A 20,229-nucleotide genomic window follows, 5' to 3' on the forward strand; every position below is an offset into this window, starting at 1 on the left:
AAGCAATTTGTGATATCACAAAAAATGAATAATGAAGAATATTGTACAAGAAGAAAAGTTAGGGGGATCATGGAAGCACTACTCCATTAATGGCTTCACATTGGATGCTATCCTGTTTGGATAACCATGGATTACTGTACAAGCAACTATTGGATCGATTCACACAACACCAGAAGCTAACATTTAATCATTCGTGGCTTTCTTCCATATGCCAAACCTCTGAAAATTAATCTAACATGCATGACATTTAGTGGGTGTGAACAAACATGCCTTTAAATGAACTGTGTATAGTAAAAGCAATTAATATTAATAATTTGATTGAAGAAAATCAAATTCTCAATAATATGTAAAAATTGTAATTATTTTAAAAAGTTTTAACTTCCAGACTAGAGCACTAGATCAGATCTGGAAGATATAGCAGTCTATATCACTGTGGTTTAATTTCTTAAAAGGCAAATAATAATAATTAAAGTGCATATTTAGTTTCGTAGTATAATTTTGATTTTAAAAATGCCATTTGCAATATAAAACACTATGATAATTAGACATGCATTATTCAGAGGAATAAAAGATTTTGGTTGTTAATAGACAAATACTGTTTCAATAGACAAGGAAATATCTCATATATTTTGGGAAGTAGCCTAATGCAGACCTGTTATTATTTGAAATTAAATCAACTTTTAACTAGATTATTCATGTCTCCTTTCTCTCTCAACCAGATAGATTTTTTTATGGTCTAGTGACTATTGTAATCTATATATTACTTGTCATCAATGTCAGTACTTCTGTATCTAAACAGTTCAGAAAAGCCAGGATCCACAATCTTCATAAATGTGCATCTTGCATTCTCCATATGAGAGACAAATATCAGGTACACTAGTGTGGCATGCCAATATACTCATAATTAACCAGTGTCATATAAAATGATTGATTAGCATGGCGTTGTCTAGAAACTAACCTTGGATTTGATGAATTTGCATTTAAATCCTTACAAACAATTCCTTCTAAAACATATTTCATCAATGGGTTTACAAAGACCCCTTCTGGTTGTTGTTGCTTTTACGGAAAGGAAATATTTGCTGAAATTTCCTGAAGAACTAAGAAGTATTGATTCTGTATCTTGTGTGCCCTCTTTTGATCTGACACCTATAAATATTTTCCTGGACCTAAGTTTTTGAGGCACAAATTTTTAAAAAAACTTTTAAAAATCAAGTCTTGGCATTATTTCCAGTAACCACTGAAAGACATTTTATGTGTCTCATTTGATTAATGGTATTCTCTTTGGAAGAGCTATACTTTAGTTTTGTCAAAATAAAAACCTATTTTTCCTCAAAGTTGACATTGCCTTTGGCTGTTCACTTCAACATCTTAGATTCACTACTTACATATGTTGACTAGTATTAATGAAGTATTGAATTTCAAATCTTCTGATAGCAATCTTTCAAAGTATTATTTAATCATGAAACACTGATACTGGAGATTTTCCCCAAAGACAGTTTGATCAATTTGGGTCAGTGCTCCTTTTTGTGCTAACAATACCATATGAGGTCAGTCCTTTGAGGCAGAACAGACTCAATAACGTCTTCTGGAAATCTACTTTATTAATTATATGGCATAATAACAGAATCTTGAACGCCTGACAGAGATTCTTTTTCTTCCTCTTATACCGATGAGAGTCAAGATAGGGCAAACTTGAATTTCTGGCTTAATCCCTCCTCACTTCTGGATCTAAAGTTATATATTTGTAAAAGCTGTTGAGATCTTTCTTCAAAGCCACCTTCATAATCCTCTGGGTGTGGCTAGAAGAAGATGATAATCCTATCTGTGTGACTTATGACAAACTCCTAGAATCATAGTGATCTTTTAATTAGTAATCTCTCTTTCCCAGTTAGTTTTTATTCACATATGAATGGATTTTTCAGAGACAGGAAGAAAAAAATACAAATCTCATTCAAGTACATAATGCAATTTTCTTATAAAAATTCAGCAATTGCTCAAAGACTGAAAGCATGTTCATCTGAACAATATTTAAAAAGGTTCTACTGATATCATCATCATCATCATCCTATCATCCATTCATTTTAATATTAGATGGCTCATACTTCTTTAGTTTATCATCTGTCTTTCTGCCATTTTTGAAAAAAAATAGTTTAGTTTTAACAGAAATAGAACATTTTTTCCAGACTTTTGTTCTACTCTAGCTTCATCAATTCATGGTCACCAAAGCTAAAAGAACTGAAAAGCAATTTGCTTTGGATGACAATGGCTGTCTTTATTGTTAGTTAGGACAAAAGTAGGGTGAAAACTATACTTTTATTATTTGGATTGAGTTTTGCATTTGGATTCTAGTTCTTGCAGTAAGAATGCCTCATTTATAGACCAGAAGTTTTCAAGTTCATAACTTCAATGAACTATTCAGCAATAGAGTGTTTTTTCATCCATCTTGCTACAACCTTTGCTCCTTCCTCTACTAGGAAGAGAGAGAGTGGGGAGGGAGGGAGGAGGAAAGGGAGACAGAGACAGAGAGACACACACAGAGAGACCAAGACAGGCACACACAGAGAGAGGGGGGGATTGGATCAATTTCAGAGGAGCGCCCTAGAAGAAAACATCAGTACCAATGGGTTAAAACCTATGAGGAATAGCTTCACTATATTATCAAGGAAAACCTCTTAACTGTAGGACCCAGTGAACTAATGAAATAGGCTACCAGATGAAGTGGTACCAATTTCTTAACCAAATGCATATTTTCCTGGGGTTGTGCTGCAGCAGTGGAGGAGAGACACAGAGTCCTGGGAAAAGATGCACCTGTTTTAAGGAATCACATGTGATACATGCATGTTCTCAAATGCTTCACAGCACTGTTTTTCCTAGCAATTTGAAGTATGGCATAGCACTTTTGTGTCTCTCCTTGGCAGCCAGCCTCCAGTGCCTGATGCATGGATATATGTTTTTAATCCTATTTTTACTAGAGTTGCCAGAAAATAAACATATACATTTACAGTTTTATTGAGCTGTGAAGTTGACTTAATTTTCCTCTTAATTTTCAGCTGAAAGGAATAAAAACAGGTTTGCATTATGTGGTTTTATCAGAGTATCATTCTGTCTGATGAGAGCCATAATTACCTGTAGTGGTGGTCCTCACTTGTGGTCCACCTCGGGGGGGGGGGAGCAATATCATCACAGAGGGCCTACGAAGGCTTGATTTAAGTTTGAAGCCTTGGTGGTCTGTGGCCGTGGTCTGTGGCCACAAAAGGTATTTAAAGGGGGTCTGTTGTAAAGAAGATGTCGAGAACCACTGATATAGGATATCTCCACAATGTTGATTTATCAGCTTCTAATGCAGTAGAGCAGGGGTGTCCAAACTTGAGAACTTTAAGACTTGTGGACTTCAACTCCCAGAATTCCCCAGCCAGCCATGCTGGCTGGGGAATTCTGGGAATTGAAGTCCACAAGTCTTAAAGTTCTCAAGTTTGGACACCCCTGCAGTAGAGGAACTGCTCAAGGAAAGTAAGACAATATCTGCTCACATTTTAGATCCTCGAAGCCATAAAACCTTTGAGTGAAGGAACTTTATTTTACTGCATTTTCTTTTGTTTCAGAATGAAGTGATTAGTCAACAGCTGGCTGTCATTTTCACTCATTGCTATGGACCTTATCCTATTCCCAAGCTTACTGAAATCAAGCGCAAACAGACATCTCGTTTAGGTAAGTATGCTGCATGAGATCTTTGGTTTCAGTTTAAAAGATATGTAGACATTTAGTCTTGGTAGACTTTTCATGTAATCCAAAATCAGAAGAGATCATAGAATATCCTAATCAGGGTCAAAGTTATTTATTTATTTATTCAACTTGTGTAGCTGCCCATCTCACATTTGTGACCCTAGGTGGCTCACAACCATTAAAAATAATTATAAAAATAAAGAATATAAATAAATGCAAAAAGTGTATGACCACCCTAAATTCAAATACAAAACAAAAATACAGTCAGCAGATGAAAGCAAACAATATATACCATTCATTAAAACCCGTTGGAAAGCTCAACGTTACTATTTTTCCTTTCTATTTTCCAATCAAATGCCAGTCATTTATTTTACCAATTTTCCAGTTTGGAATATGGGTGTGCAGACTTTAATAATGAATTTATGACCATTTTTCTCCCAGAGATCAAACTAAAACACATTATTCACTCTGTTTAGAAGAACTTGCATTCACAACAGTGATATTACTGGCAGTTGTATCAGTGTTTACTAGCCACCTTCTCCTTTAGAGTATTTTAATAAGTAACAAGCAAAATATTTGTATGTTTGTATAGGTGCAGCTTGGAAATTTCATCTGCATTAGTTCAAATTTCTGCAATGTATAGGTAGTCATTGATTGGCCATTCACAACAGCACTGAAAAAAGTGACTTATGGCTGTTTCACAATTATGACTGTTGCAGCATGCCCATGGTTATGTGATCAAAATTTGGATGCTTGGCAGGGGAGGACCACTAAAATATAAAGATAAACAGATAACCATTCTTAAACAGATCCCCAAAAAAGTAAGAGATAATAGAAGGAAATATTCCTTCTTAGCAAAAAAATTATATAATAATGGGGTCTGGTTCAGATGGCTTTTTCCAGAAGGCATGCTGATTTTTTGGGAGGGCAGCAGAATTAGAATTCACACACCAGCTGAAGCAGAGGCTTTCGCTAAAAAACATAGTGCTCTTTTAGGTGAAATGGGGGATGTCACACAAGAAACAAGGGAGGGAGGGGCTGAGGCTCAGCCGGTGGATGGGAGAGCGGATGCAACAGCTAGAAGACTGAGATCACAAAAGTGATTTGGAATACTATTGCAATTGTTGCTACAATGTATTTTTATGGAAGTGATACAAAACAAATGATTGAAACAAACTGATGATTTTGTGTCAAATTTGAAACTGCTAATACTTAGGTAAATGTTGATATTTTTCTATCATTGTTTGTAAGTTGCAAGACCTGGGGGGGCTTCTCCTCCCCGCACGATGTAGCTGTCAAAATGTTTTATACCCTATAACCTTTTTTCCCTGAAATCTTTTTTTAAAAACCAATAAAAATGTTATTATAAAAAAAAATAGGATGCTTGGCAGTATCCTTCCCCTGGAGTAGGGTGGGAATGGAGATTTTATAGTATCCTTTCCCTGCCACACCCACAAAGCCATGCCACGCCCACCAAGCCACACCCTCAGAACCAGTAGTAAAAAAATTTGAATCCCACCACTGTCCCGTTCTATGTTCGTCAAAATAACTTCAAAGGTCTATTCATATTAAATTACGATCTTTTACAATGAAGATCAAATATATTGATGTTTTAATTTATTCCACTTAAAGTATTTTCCTCTTGTTTTGTTTTTGTTTTTGTTTGCTTTTTTGTTTGGGAGGTGGTTTCTTTTAAAATTTGATCTGTTGTCTTTTGTCATTTCAGATCCTCATTTCCTCAACAACAAAGAGATGTCAGATGTTACATTCCTTGTGGAAGGAAGGCCATTTTATGCTCACAGAGTATTACTATTTACTGCATCTCCTAGGTATTTATACATATGAATATGGCATAAACTTAATTTTAGTATTTTGGATCACAAAAGGCAGGCAGATTTATAGGTTACCCAAGAGGAATTTGCAATTAAGATTATATTTCTTCATTGGCTGAAGAAATTGCCACCGATTACTGCATATCTCACTGCAATAAATGTGACTAGTTGAAAAGTGTGATAGAATTCAGAAAGGCACATCAAAACATAAGGAGAAACGATAGAGATCAATCAAGAGTTTGGTAGTCTTTTTAGGAAAACTATGTTCATCAGCCAAAATACATTTCTGCTCTAATGCTAAAGTCTTACACTAAGGGTCAATATTACAATACATCTGCAGATTAAAGTTAGAGAAATTTGCTTGCCATTGTGAATCTAGAGTCATTGTGGTATGTATGATTAGACACTAGTTTTTCTACTAGCTTTGGAGCGGAATAAAGGTAGCCTTTTCTGGACAGCGCTCCAGCAATTCCTGTCATTTCCACAACTGAATATAAGGTATTGGGAGCCAAACATAAATTTTTCTCTTTGCCAAGGCCTTTTCTTCTCTGAAGCAGGAGTGGTGGGTTGGCTGTTGCTGAAAGAAAGCACTTGAGATGACTTCAAGAACCTATTGATAATTGCTATTACCCTATCCTTCTCTGAAATACTTCAGTTCTCCTTAAAAAGGGTGATGGAAGTGAAGAAATTAGATACTACTTTAATATCTAATTTGGCCTTCCCAAGCCTTCTGCCTTCAAAATAAGCTCCCAGAATTTTTACTCAGCACAAAAATTGATTATTTGAACAAGGCTGGCTAGTACAACTTGTGATCTGGCATTCTGAACTTAAGCAGTTCGTAGTTTTGGCTGCTCCTGACAGATCCTGGAGCATATATTTTCTGTATTAAAAAAAAGTTGAATATATGAGTCTTCAATGGATAAGTATTGTCCTTATGTGTGAACTTTTTGCTAATGCAAAGGCTAGTTTTTTTACCCCAAATCTTTTTTTTCCCCTTTCCTTCATGGTTGGTGTATTATTATTTTTTTACAAATTTACACATTACAAATTGTTTTGAAATAGCAAATGTATTTGGATGTTTCTCTGTAGGTTTAAAGCCTTGTTGTCCAGCAAATCTCCCTCTGATAGCACTTTCATTGAGATCAGCTATGTGAAGTATCCCATTTTCCAGGTAAGGTGGAATGTCTCAAGAAATCTCTGTATAACTAATAAGTAGAACCAGAGAAAATTCCTGAAATATGGACTCTAATCACTGTTTTCTAATAGCAGCATTTCAGCTTTACTATTCATTGGAATCAAACTGCATATGAATGACATTGATCTACTTTTATGTGGCCTGGCCATAGAATTAAATATTGTAACATTTATGTAGGAATGGTAATGAGGTTTAAAAAGTGGAATTATTAGCAAAGTTTGAATTCCGAGGTCAGTTAGAACAATGGTTTTATTTGTTTGTTTGACTTTTATTAGACCTTAATTATTTTGTAAATACAGGTGGTCCTTGTCTTACAACCACAATTGAGATTTACATTGCTAAGCGAGGCATTTGTTAAGTGAGTTTTGCCCCATTTTATGACCTTTCTTGCCTCAGTGGTGAAGTGAGTCACTGCACTTGTTAAATTAGTAACATGGTTCTTAAGTGAATCTGGCTTCCCCGTTGACTTTGCTTATTAGAAAGTTGCAAAATGTGATCACATGACCCCAGGACACTGCAACCATCACAAATATGAACCAGTTGCCAAGCATCAGAATTTTTTTTTAAATCATGTGACAATGGGGATGCTGAAACAGTCTTAAGTATGAAAAATGGTCAAAAGTCACTTTTTTCAGTGGCGTTGTAATTTTGAATGGTCTGTTGTAAGTGAAGGATTACCTGTTGTTGTAAGTCTGGATTACCTATAATTCAAGGCAGTGAAGTTGCACAATACCAGAGGTGGTATTCAGCAGGTTCTGACCAGTTCTGGAGAGCCAGTAGTGGAAATTTTGAGTAGTTCAAGAACCGGTAAATACTACCTCTGACTGCCTGCCCCTGCCCCTATCTATTCTCTGCCTCCCGAGTCCCAGCTGATCGGGGGATTTTGCAATTACCTTCCCCTGGAGTAAGGTGGGAATGGAGATTTTGCAGTATCCTTCCCCTGGAGTAAGGTGGGAATGGAGATTTTGCAGTATCCTTCCCCTGCCACACCCATCAAGCCACGCCCCACCCACCAAGCCACGCCCATAGAACTGATAGTAAAAAAATTTGAATCCCATCACTGCACTATACCCCTTTTTCGTCCTATTTTCTATTTCTTTTTCATCCTATTTCCCCCACAAAAACCACCCTGTGAGGTTGAGGCTGAGAGAGAGTGACTAACCCAAAATCACCCAGCCATTGTTCCATGCCTAAGGCAAGACTAGAACTTACACTCTCCTGGTTTCCACACCAACAGCTTAAACACTACACCAAACTGCACTCTTTGTCTGGCCACCATAAATGCTTTTCAGGAATTTCTTAAGTATCTGGGGTGGGGCTGGGGAGTATCTCTCCCGTCAGGAACATATCTGAAACCCAAGAGAGGCTCTTTTGAAGATACCTTCTGCCTTTCTCCGTGTTGCTTTCGTGCCTTCTCTCATAAGCTCCATTTGGCTCTCACTCAGTCAGTAGTTCAAGACCATATAAAAATGCAACTCTTTCATAGACTTTTAATTGTTGATTGGTTTTATGCCACTTCTAGTGTTTATTTCAATTTATGTTTTTAGTTTTTATATTTTGCTTTTTAAATTTGTTTTACTGCCTTTAGCAATCATACATCCATCAAATGTAGGTATGTAGGTCAGGAACTAGGTATGTCTAGCTTAAGAGAAAGAAGGACTAGGGGAGACATGATAGCAGTGTTCCAATATCTCAGGGGTTGCCACAAAGAAGAGGGAGTCAAGCTATTCTCCAAGGCACCTGAGGACAGAACAAGAAGCAATGGGTGGAAACTAATCAAGGAGAGAAGCAACTTAGAACTGAGGAGAAACTTCCTGACAGTTAGAACAATTAATCAGTGGAACAGCTTGCCTCCAGAAGTTGTGAATGCCCCAACACTGGAAGTCTTTAAGAAGATGTTGGATAGCCATTTGTCTGGAACGGTATAGGGTTTCCTGCCTAGGCAGGGGGTTGGACTAGAAGACCTCCAAGGTCCCTTCCAACTCTACTATTGTATTGTATTGTAAATGAACATTTTATTTCAGAAGTGAGCTCCTTCAATTACTGGTATTACACATTTCTTTTTTAATTTTCTCATACTGAGGTTTTCAGAAGTGTGAATAATTAAGTGTTCCTTGATTATTCTGAAAGAAGTGTGCTAAAGAAAAGTTGCCCGGTTTAGCTTGCCTTTCATAGGATTATGACTGGCAGAGATTTACCAGGTGACAGCATCCCTTGTTTTGGAATTATTTTGGAATAACATTGATTTATCACTTTTCCCTTATTTTTCAAGAACTTCAGAAACAAATGTATTTTTGTAATTTATGGGTTTTTTGTTTTTTTTTGTTTCAGCTTATTATGCAGTATCTCTACTGTGGAGGTTCAGAGTCACTTCTCATTAAAAACAATGAAGTTATGGAGGTAAGAAACATCTTATACTGAAAACTGCTATTATTATTACAAGTGTACTAAATTACTAGATTTGGCTGAATGAAAATATTTGGAGGTGACATCAATGATAAATTACCTGAATTTATTCAACTGCCTGGACTTGCTTTTGATGAGATGGGTGTCTGTATAAATGTGATAAATAAATTAATAAAAATCTTCCTTACATGTAGATTTGTTTTGACCCATGGATTTTCTTTTCATTTGTAAAGTGCTGTAAAACTTTGCAATCACCTGGTAACTTTGGGGGGGGGGGAAAGGGAACAAGACAGCACCCATAGTTTTCAGTTTCATTAGCTACTATTGGAAATACAATATGGACAAAGATGGACCAAGAAGATGAAAAAGAAATATTCCTTTTGGTGCCCACAAAAATCATCACTGTCCCCCAACCTGTAATAATCCTTTTCTCATTTTTCAGCTTCTATCTGCTGCTAAATTTTTCCAACTTGAAGCATTGCAACGTCACTGTGAGATCATCTGTGCAAAGAGTATCAACACAGAAAATTGTGTGGATATTTATAATCATGCCAAGGTAAACCAATATTGTTGCTCATATATATATATATATGGCTTAGTGGCAATTACATCGGCCTAATATGCAATACAGCCCTCGTTCGATTCCCAGTAAGGGTATGGCTAGCTGATGAGACCTAAATAGGTTGAAATAGATCTATACTAGTCTCCCTTTATTTATTTATCAGCACAAATACAACACACACACACACACATATTTTCATTGGTACATATATCCATGCCCCAGCCCCAATAGAACATGTCCTTGGACAGGTGTCAAGATCTAATTGTTGCAATTCTGGCCTAATTTTTGCCTGCTTTGTTGCATCTTCCTGTGCCATTACAATAAGCCAGGTCCAGTTGTAAAAATTCTTCCCATCCTTCCCAAAGGCATTCTTATGGGCAGTTCATAACTATACTGGGACCTACATAAATAGGGAGGAGAAGAGTACTGAAATTGTAGTGAATAGCAGTAGGATTTCGCTACTCTACCTGTACATGACATGGCTATTAATATTGCGTATATCATAATCCATATGGTAATTTAGCCCATTTAATCCTGAAGAAATGCAGTCAGGGAATAGGGTTAGGGTTAGGATTAGTATTCTATGCAGGTAAAACTGCTTCTCGCTTTTTTCAATTATGATTGCATTAAAAAAAATACCACTAAAATTGGTGAACAAACAAAATGCCTACCTACATGCATATCCATTGCACTATTCTTTTTTGGGTATAGCAGTGGCAAAGTTGAACATATAGAGTGAAGGGATGTAATTTCAAAGCCCATCTCGCAGAAGACCTTGTGGCCCACCTTCTACCAGCCTGTCATAGTTTATCACTGTCACCACCTGCCCTCCTTGGAGAATGGCTCTACCTGGTGGCCTCCTAACCCCAACCTATAAAACAGATGCCTTGCCTTCCAGCAAAGAGCAGGAACAAAAGATGATAAAAGGAATTCTAAAGGGCCATTTCCTCTCTTATTTTAGTTTTCAAGTATGTGACTAGAAAAAACAGTCCCTGCTTCTTTGAAAAATTAAGTAATTTCACAAGTGACATATTTTAAAAAATCAGTTAAAAATAAGGAAGAGAAGAGACATAAACCAGTCATAACTTTAGGTGTTTACATGCAGAGACAATCAGCAGCAGGAAAAATTACAGTGGTGCTAAAATTACAGACAGTGTTTAATAGAAATTTCCCATAAAAAATAAATAAATAAAAAGGATAAGATTCTGGGCAGATAACAAGATAGCATTGACCCACTAATACTTTGGCAGTATTTCTAATGAAAAGAGTTGCCCATTTTGATCAATCATATAAGGGTACTGTTTATACTAGTTTGTCAGTTTGATTTAATTTGCTATTCATTAATTCCATAGGTCTTCTTTAATAACCCATTTATATTTAGAGAGGGCTGTAAAGCACTATGAAGTTGTGTATAAGTCTAAGTGCTAAAGCTATTTTCTTTTTTCCCTGAGACACTCTTATTTTCATTTACATATAAAACAGTTTGGCAGGAACATATACTTCTATACAGATATTTTCAGTTGCTTAGACCAAATAGACCAGATACTACCCATTATTTTTCTAGCAATATTCATCTTAATGTTTTTCCATCTTCCCTGCTTTAGTAAAGTTTCTATCAAGGTATGCAAAATGAAAGCATTATAGATTTTTGATAAAACTCTATTTACTGAATTTGTAAGTTGCAGTTGTCCATTTTCTCTGTTAAACAAGGTCTGTGCTTTTCATTGCATCATTTTCATCATCGTCATCATCATTTTTGTTGTTGTTTATTACGCAGTCAGTCAGATGTTCAGACTGGATTTGGCATTTTTATCTACCTATTGAATCATTTCCAAAGACCTGGGATAGGCAGATATTAGAGGTATTGTCCCAGGCTGTAAGCTGTTCCAAGCAGAGCTGCCTTTTACAACTACCGTACTTGATGGTGAATTTGTCAATGCCTATGATGTTCAAATGGTGCTCCAGTTGTTTTGGGATTGCACCCAAAGTGACTATCATTACTGATGGTGCTTTGGGTGCCTTTGCTTTTTACCTTTGCTTTCCTATGCCACAATTATTCTAATTCTGTTTGCAGTTTTTTGTACTTTGTTATCTTCTCCAGTTTTTTTTTCTTTTTTCTTCTTCTTGCTTCAGGTACTGTCATGTCCACTATCCAAATGATGCAACAAAGACTTTTTTGTCTTTCTTATTGACAATTATGTCTGAGGTGTTTTATGGCAGGTGCCTCTGTTTGAATTCTAAAGTCCTGGAGCTCTTCAGCTTCTTCATTTTCTATGATTATTGCTATTTTACAGTCCCACCAGTTCTTGTTTTTAGGCAAATGGTATTTCTTGCAGATCTTCCCGTCCTTTTGCTGCTACTCAGTCATGACATTGTTTGCCGTCAGTCTGTGTGATCTTGCAGTAGCTTTCTGCAACAGGCAGCCCATTGTTACTTCAGCTTTTTTGCAAAGGTAGCACTTGCTAACTGTTGCTATCTTCTCAATTCTGGAATTCTATGCATTTGTTCTTAAGGCTTGGTCTTATGCCACCAGAATTAGCTCATCTATCTCTTTCTTCAACTTTCCTGCTTTTAACCATTGCTAGGTCTTGTTATTATCAGTTTTCCCTGCCTTTTTTTTAATGTACTGGCCATGTAATGCTTTGTCTTCCCATGCCTCTTTTATGTTCTTCATTTGGTCTTTATTGTAGATCAGTTTGGTATTTTCAGTACTCAGTCAGCCTTCCTGGTATACTAGCTTCAGTACATTATTAATATTATTTGGTGCCTTTGATGGTGGACTAGCCCTTGCAGTTTTCTTGACCATATTTCAGAAGTGGTTTGCACTTAGCTGCTTTATAGAGCTGAGAGAAAGTGACCTGCCCAAATCACCCAGTTGGGTTTGTGCCTAAGGCAGTACTAGAACTCACCGTCTCTGGTTTCTAGTCTGCTACCTTAATCACTATATCAAACTGACTGGATCACATAGTCTTCTTAATAACGATCATAAATAGTTTGGTTCTAAGCTTACAGCATGACATTGTTTGCATACAATAATATGCATACATGCATTCCCCAAAGGACACATTGCTGTAATGCCACAAGTATTCCATGTACATTCCATCCATCAGTACAGTATCATCCAGCTTCATTTTTTGAGGTATCATTGTCTTACATATTTTTCTTATCCATTATTTCTTTCACTTCATAATTCAGAAAGCATCCTTTTTCATATTTCCCATTAGTTAGTTCCACACATTTGTGAGTCAATCTACAATACAATTCTTATTGCTGTGTCCAAAGCCATTTCCAGATTTTTTTCATTGTCTTTTTTTTTAAATTCAGTTCTGTTCAATTTTAGGAAGAACACTCAGCCCTTTAATGTTCTGTATAACAAGAGACAAACATTAGATATTGTTAATACAACTAAATCCTAGTCTATCAGATTTTGGGTTTAACAGACAAAATCTATTGGACACAAACTTGGTCCAAATTATCATTACTGTATTGGGACTTCTTAAATCCTCAGAATAATTTTTTCCCTTTCAGAAGTATTTAATACCAAGAAGGAAAGATAAAAATGCTTTTTTCCCCTGGTAAATTAGTATCAGGAGGGCAAATTAAATTCCATGTTGTTTGTTCTAAGTGAGATATTTGTCACATAATAAATAATAAATAATAATAAATTTGAATTTATTAGCCGCTCCCTTTCCAGGCAGGACTCGGGGCGGCGTACAGTAAAACATATAAAACATAAAACATATGTACAAACACATAAACATACACACATACAAAGACATAGATGCACGGAGGAGGTAATAAATTACATCACATTTAGACAGTTAAAAATCACCATTAAAATACCCCAATTATAATAACACAATTTAAAATTTAAAAAATTTAAAAGGACTGTCAGGAGGAATAAGAAAAAATTTACGGTTGAGCCAGGCCAGATAATTGAAAGAGGTGGGTCTTCAGCTGTACACGGAAGGAGCGGAGATCGGAAATAATCCTGATGTCACGGGGGAGGTCATTCCACAGGGCTGGGCCCATCACAGAGAAGGCTCTGATCCTGGGTGTCGCCCCCCGACACTGTTTAGCGGACGGCACCCGAAGAAGTCCCTCTCTGTGTGAGCGGATTGGTCGTAGGGATGTATGGGGCAGGATGCGATCCTGCATGTAACTAGGTCCTGTGCCATGAAGCGCTTTAAAGATCATAATCAAAACCTTGAAACGCACTCGGTAGACTACAGGAAGCCAGTGCAGCTCGCGCAGGAGAGGTGTTACAGGGGAGTATCTAGTCCTCCCCATAATCACCCGCGCGGCCGCTTTCTGGACCAACTGCAGTCTCCGAGTGCATCTCAAGGGAAGCCCCATGTAGAGAGCATTGCAGTAGTCCAGGCGAGACGTCACTAGCGCATGGGTGACTGTGCGTAGGGCATCCCGGTCCAATAAGGGGCGCAATTGGCGCATCAGGCGAACCTGATGGAACGCCCCCCTTGCCACGGCTGTTACATGGTCATCCATGGACAGCCGGGCATCCAGGAGGACGCCCAAATTGCGCACCTGTTCCATGGGGGCCAGTTGCACGCCCCCGATGGCCAGAGATGGAAGCAACTGGTTGAACCGGGAGGCCGGAAGCCACAGCCACTCCGTCTTGGAAGGGTTGAGTTTTAGTTGGTTGCCATCCATCCAGACCCGTACGGCCTCCAAACACCGGGATATCATTTCAACGGCCTCATTGGGGTGGTCCGGGGTGGAAATGTATAGCTGAGTATCATCAGCATACAGATGATATCCCACCCCAAAACCACGGATGATCTCGCCCAGCGGTTTCATGTATGTGTTGAACAGGAGAGGCGAGAGCACCGACCCCTGTGGCACCCCACATGTGAGGGGGCTCCGGGTCGATCTCTGCTCCCCTGCCAACACACGTTGCGTCCGGCCAGAGAGGTAGGAGCCAAACCACCGTAAAACGGTGCCCCTGACTCCCAGCCCCTCTAGCCGGTGCAACAGGATACCATGGTCGTACATAGACAGTATTATCCATCTAATTCTACCTTATATTGCCAAGAGATATTGGATACTATTGTATAAGCCTAGAGCACTGTGGGCTGAAGAATTAGCTTCAGTGAGCAATTGCCGTATAAATTTGTATATTTATTTGTGTTTCTTTTTCTCTTCCTACCCTTCATTATCCATCTTCAGTTTCTTGGAGTCACCGAACTAGCTTCTTTTTGTGAGGGTTACTTTCTAAAAAATATGATGGTCTTAATTGAAAACGAAGCTTTCAAACAGTTGCTGTATGACAAAAATGGAGATTCACCCAGCCAAAATGTTCTAAAAGATTTACAGAGGACGTTGGCAACACGGATCCAGTCGATTCATTTATCATCCTCAAAAGGCTCCATTGTATAAAGTTCTGGAAGTGTTTGAAGTTTCATCAGAGACGCTGCACGTGAAATATTGCTGTTGTATTATCTTGAGCAAATATATAATTCTTTTCCTACTGGAATATTACATTGCGGTTATGGGCCAAAGGTGCTGCCACTTACTTGAATCTTCTTTTGGGCAAGATGTTGTGGTACAAGTGACTCCTGGGCATTTTTGGAACTACAAGGGTGCATTGGTGTCCAATGAATGTTGTTCACATTCTGGATGCAGAAGTGCTGTTGTGTAGCTAACGCCAGCAGAAGATGGACTAAGTGCTGGTAAACAGCAGACGCCCTGGAAAAAAAAAAAGAATGCCATGGAACAATTTTTTGACAAAACCAACACATCAGGTTTTTATTACACAATGTTCTGTTCTGTTTGTTATTTTCTTGTTTGGGAAGAGCCCTGTAATACTTCCCACTTTCAAAGTCCATTGTATTACACATTTAAGAAATATAGGACAGGATTACTTGCATATTAGCAAAATTTTAAAAAAAATGATAAGACTGTTAAAAATGTGAAAATGTATTTTCACAATTTGTTAGTGGTGGGTTTTTTTTTAATGGTTCCTAAATAAATTGGATGGCTCTAAATTGTTTTCCCCAAAAGATATATTTAAAATTGAATGTAATACGTTACGTTTGGTTACTCTTTTGTTTTTATTGGTGAAACATGCACTGTGTAAACATATATATGAAAATGGTTCAGTTCATATGCTTTCTTTAAAACTGATATAATCTTGCCCAAATGTTCTGATTACACCAAAGAGGTGCAATTACCAAGAATTTAATATTTGGGGTAGGGGGAAAATCTGCATGCTAGTTGTGGTTTGGGACTTAAAACAGCAATGAAATTCAACATGCATTTGCATGGTAATGGTACTTGTGAAATGTTATGCTTGTGCTTAATTTTTCCAAGAAAAAATGACAATGCAATGTTAGTTCACTGTCAATTCCATTTGTGAAGTTATATAATTTCAGGGTTTATTTTCTGGATGCACACAGTTCCCACAGAGTAGCGTTTTAAAGATGAAGATTTCTAGTTCAATCCTGGGTCTTTATTAAGGGAAAGGATGGTATTTTGTTACTAGGCAGAGGTTATGATCAAGATGATTTATTTTAATTATATATTAAATATATGCTATAGAGTGATTTCTTGCCATAAATTCAGAATGAGTCAACTATATGCTTATAGAGCCTGTACCAGGTCTTGGATTATTCAGTGATAAATATTTTTAAGACAACTTTAATAAGTGCCACACAAACTCAACAACGTTGATTGGATCAGCTGTTATTTTGTGGGCTGCAGGTACACTAGATTCCATCAGAATTGTTTATCATGCTAACTTTCCTTTGATAGAAATGAATTATGGCTGGTTCATAAGCTTTGAGATATTTGTGATGATGATGGCGCAAAAGAACAATTATATTCTTTTATAAAGGTGCTACTTCTCGTTTAAAGATTTTTTAAATATATAAATATATATATACAGGAATATACAGGAATCCAATTTTTGTAACAGAAGGTAACAAAAGAAAGCTCTGGACAATCCTCCTTAGTTGCTACTTAAACCATTGTAAGCAAAGGTGCCTGAACTACCTTAATATTCTAGAGACACGGTTGGTGACTGAATAGTGACTTATCAGTCTCGCCCACCCCTGCTGTGTGGTCTGTAATTAGCATCTTCCCTTCACTGAATGTTGCAATGCTTATTATAGGGGCAGGAAATTGACCACTGTTGTGACTGTCTGCTTGCAGTCCTTCCCTTATGGCTGTGCTTCCTAGTAAGACAGCAGGTGGGCTGTTATAACATCACACCTGAAAGTCCTGTATGCGTTAATTGCCAAGTTGCCAAACAGTGGTGCAGAATGTAGGACCATGCAGCACTAAAAGTGTATGAATGGTTTTTTTGTTTTTTTTTATACAAACTGCATCCTAAAGCCAACTTCCCACAACATGCTAGAACCAGACCAACACAATGAGCCACAATGTGGTTTGTCTGGGCATAGCATGTTATAAGAACCCAGCCATTTATTTTGTGATGTCAGGTTTAGAGCTAAGCTTGTAACGGGAATCTAATTTAATCTAAACAGTTATTGTGACGTAACGTTTATGAATATAAGAAACAAAACAAATGGTTTTTGAACTCTGTGCATGTTCTGTTCAACCGTGAGGGCTTGTTCTGTTTTGAAAGGAAAAAGGAAAGTTAAATGGCATTTGTGAAAACAGTTAAGGATGTATGTCCATCTTAGCGATACTGGCCTATAAATACCAAAGGAGGACCTGGGGCAGGGAAGAAAAAAAGCTTGTAGATGGATCCTCTTGATAAGAAATGTAAAAATCCAGAATCACAGAGACTGTTGCACAAATCTTGGATTCTCATATAAAGGGACAAAAGCTACAGGCAGTTCTCGACTTACAACGGTTCATTTAGTGACTGTTCAAAGTTACAACAGCATTGGAAAAAAGTGTCTTATGCCCATTTTTCACACTTACCACCGTTTGCAGCATCCCTATGGTCAGATGCTTGGCAACTGACTCATATTTATGACAGGTGCAGTGTTCCAGGATGATGCGATCACTTCTTGTGAACTTCTGACAAAGACAATGAGGCAGCCAGAGTCACTTAACAAAGTATTGTAACTTAAGAACTGCAGTAATTCACTTCACAAGTGTGGCAAGTAACGTCATTAAAATGGCGCAAAGCTCACTGTCTCACTTAGCAACAGAAATTGTGAGTGCAATTGTGGTCATAAGTTGAGGACTACCTGTGCTTCTCTGCTTTTTCCAGTGTGGCTGCCAATGGCTTCTCCCCTCTTATTGACCCAGGGCCTTGGAGAGATTTCAAAAGTGCTGCCATGTTTAAGGGGGCCAAGTGAGATCCTTTCTGGGCTACTTAGACATGGATTGCAGCAATTACATTCTTTCATCCTTTTCTGAGAGGAAGAGCATGCTGCAAGACCAAGCAAGTTAAAATTGCATAGCTACAATTAGAGGAGGGTTTGTCCACCTATATTACTGCGGCTTTTCGGTGTTCTGCCACTGTCTTATTATCACATAAATTCCTAGGATCTGGGACTCCCAGTTATCTGCTGGAAAGAGAGAGACGGTGACGTTTTCTATTTATTTCTTTTCAGTGCAAATTAATAGCAACAACTATTTGGATTATTCTTCCAAAATTGATGTCATGTTCCAGTGTCAGATTTCTATTGTCCACATTTACATGTCTTTGAAATTTAAAGTATACTTACCGTTTTATTGAAGTTGCAAAGTGACTGATGGATTTAGAATCAAGATAGTATTGGTTTACTATTAAGATAACATTGTGCCTGCAATTTCCTAATTGAGAGATTGTTTTCATCCAAGTTCCTATTTCCTATCATTCTGCAAAGACTCAAGTGTTGAATAACAAGCTTCTGGAACCATCTGTGTGCTAACCATGCAACCTACATATTATTAAATAAATAACTCGATAACTAAAAAGACGACCTAGATCAGATCATCTAACTAATAATGATTTAACATCTGCTGTTACTCTTGTTGTATATGCTTTTGCTGTACAGTTCCAACAGGAGACATTTGTACAGTATCTTTTAAAAAGATATGTATTAATCAAACAAGCCAGCCATACATGATACCTTATCTTTGTCTTTGACTACTTTCTACAAAAAAGAATTCCCAATATTGAATTTTCACTCATCAGTTGTATGTTACCGTTAATCATCCTATTGTAGGAAGGCTAGTAGAGATAAAAGTAAGTCCATACATACAGATGGGACAGTATTACAAGTTAGAAGAGTAAAATAGTTGGAGAGGATAATAGTCATATTTTGGTATAGTATAGTTAGTTCTTGACTTAATGACCACTTAATAACCATTCAAAGTTATGATAGACCCCCCCCCAAAAAAATCTACTTAAAACTAGGCTTCAAAGTTCTGGCATTGCGTCCCCCTATAATCAAATGACTGCATTTTGGGCACTCTACCACTAGCCCAAATATGACCATGGTCATCTAACTGCAATGTACAACACTTTTGCCAGAAACCAGCATTTTACTTGTGGTTTCTGGCAAAATCCAGCACATAGTGGATAACGATTTGCTTAGCAATCACCACCATGTTAGCTTAATGACCACTTCGAAAAAGGACATACAAGTGGGATGACCATGTCGTTATCCATTTTATGACACAACAATTGTAATTTCTAAGCACAATTTTCAAACTCAAACATTCTCTGTCATAGATCTGATAGAGAGTTGGCACAATTAACAGGAAAGGTTTCTCTGAAATTAAATACAAAACTTACATGGGCAGGAACCTACATCCTCTTACAAAGAACTGTGGCTGGCTTTTGCTTGTCTCCAGTCACATAAATATGTTATTTATTCTCACCCACAAACTCCCAATATTAAATGAAAACTCAGTTTATCATCTCATCACCACCGAAAAAGTGGATTTGTCCAAATGCCTAGTGAATAGCTTCATTTATTCAGCTTCTTTCCTTCCTGTTCTGAAATCATCCCTTTGGCTGTTTTTGTAAGATGGGACTTCAAAGAATATGGCACATTGAGAAAGAGTTTGTACTGAGGAGAAAAAAAAAAGGCATGTACTTATTTTTTAAGAATGAAAGCAGAAGTCACAGTCAAGTAGGAAAAAGCCTAAGCAATGAAACCCTGCAGAATAGTTGGTGATAAACACGTTCGATAAGTTGAACCCCAGTTCACAAGGTCGGATATTTAGGAACACGCTAAATCTATCTGAACTACGCATATAAAATATGAAATGTGACTTGGATATGCCTATAAAGTCAAGAAAACCTCGATCAAATTATTTGTACCACATGACACAAGTAAAAAAAGATGAAGCTTTGCTTCTACAATCCTAGTCACCATTTTGACATTTTTGACACCCAGTGCCTCTTCATGTGACATTTAACACATGTATCGGGATAAGTTGAAGCTTGCGGCTGTATCTATGTTGAGTAGCAAAGTTACGTTTGCCTTTGAGTAACGTGTGAATTCTTCCTAAGTCTTCAAGCTTCTAAAAATTTATCAACTGCCATTTTTTGGTCAAAGCAATGTTTATTCATTCTTCCCCTT

General features: G+C 37.4%; 1 protein-coding gene across 4 annotated transcripts in view; it reads left to right on the top strand.

The window, feature by feature from the left end:
* Positions 1-15,778, top strand: part of ABTB3 (ankyrin repeat and BTB domain containing 3) — a 215,843-nt gene extending 200,065 nt beyond the window's left edge. For all 4 annotated transcript variants that reach the window (XM_081958355.1, XM_081958354.1, XM_081958356.1 and 1 more), the window contains 6 exons: positions 3,603-3,708; positions 5,450-5,552; positions 6,645-6,726; positions 9,082-9,150; positions 9,599-9,712; positions 14,906-15,778. In XM_081958355.1, the coding sequence (XP_081814481.1) occupies positions 3,603-3,708; positions 5,450-5,552; positions 6,645-6,726; positions 9,082-9,150; positions 9,599-9,712; positions 14,906-15,115 (684 nt within the window). In that variant the 3' untranslated portion in view covers positions 15,116-15,778. The remainder of the gene's footprint in view (positions 1-3,602; positions 3,709-5,449; positions 5,553-6,644; positions 6,727-9,081; positions 9,151-9,598; positions 9,713-14,905) is intronic.
* The last annotated feature ends 4,451 nt before the right edge of the window (positions 15,779-20,229 follow it).

This window comes from Natrix helvetica (genome assembly GCF_964273705.1).
Source record: "Natrix helvetica genome assembly, chromosome: 6".
Lineage (NCBI taxonomy): Eukaryota > Metazoa > Chordata > Lepidosauria > Squamata > Natricidae > Natrix > Natrix helvetica.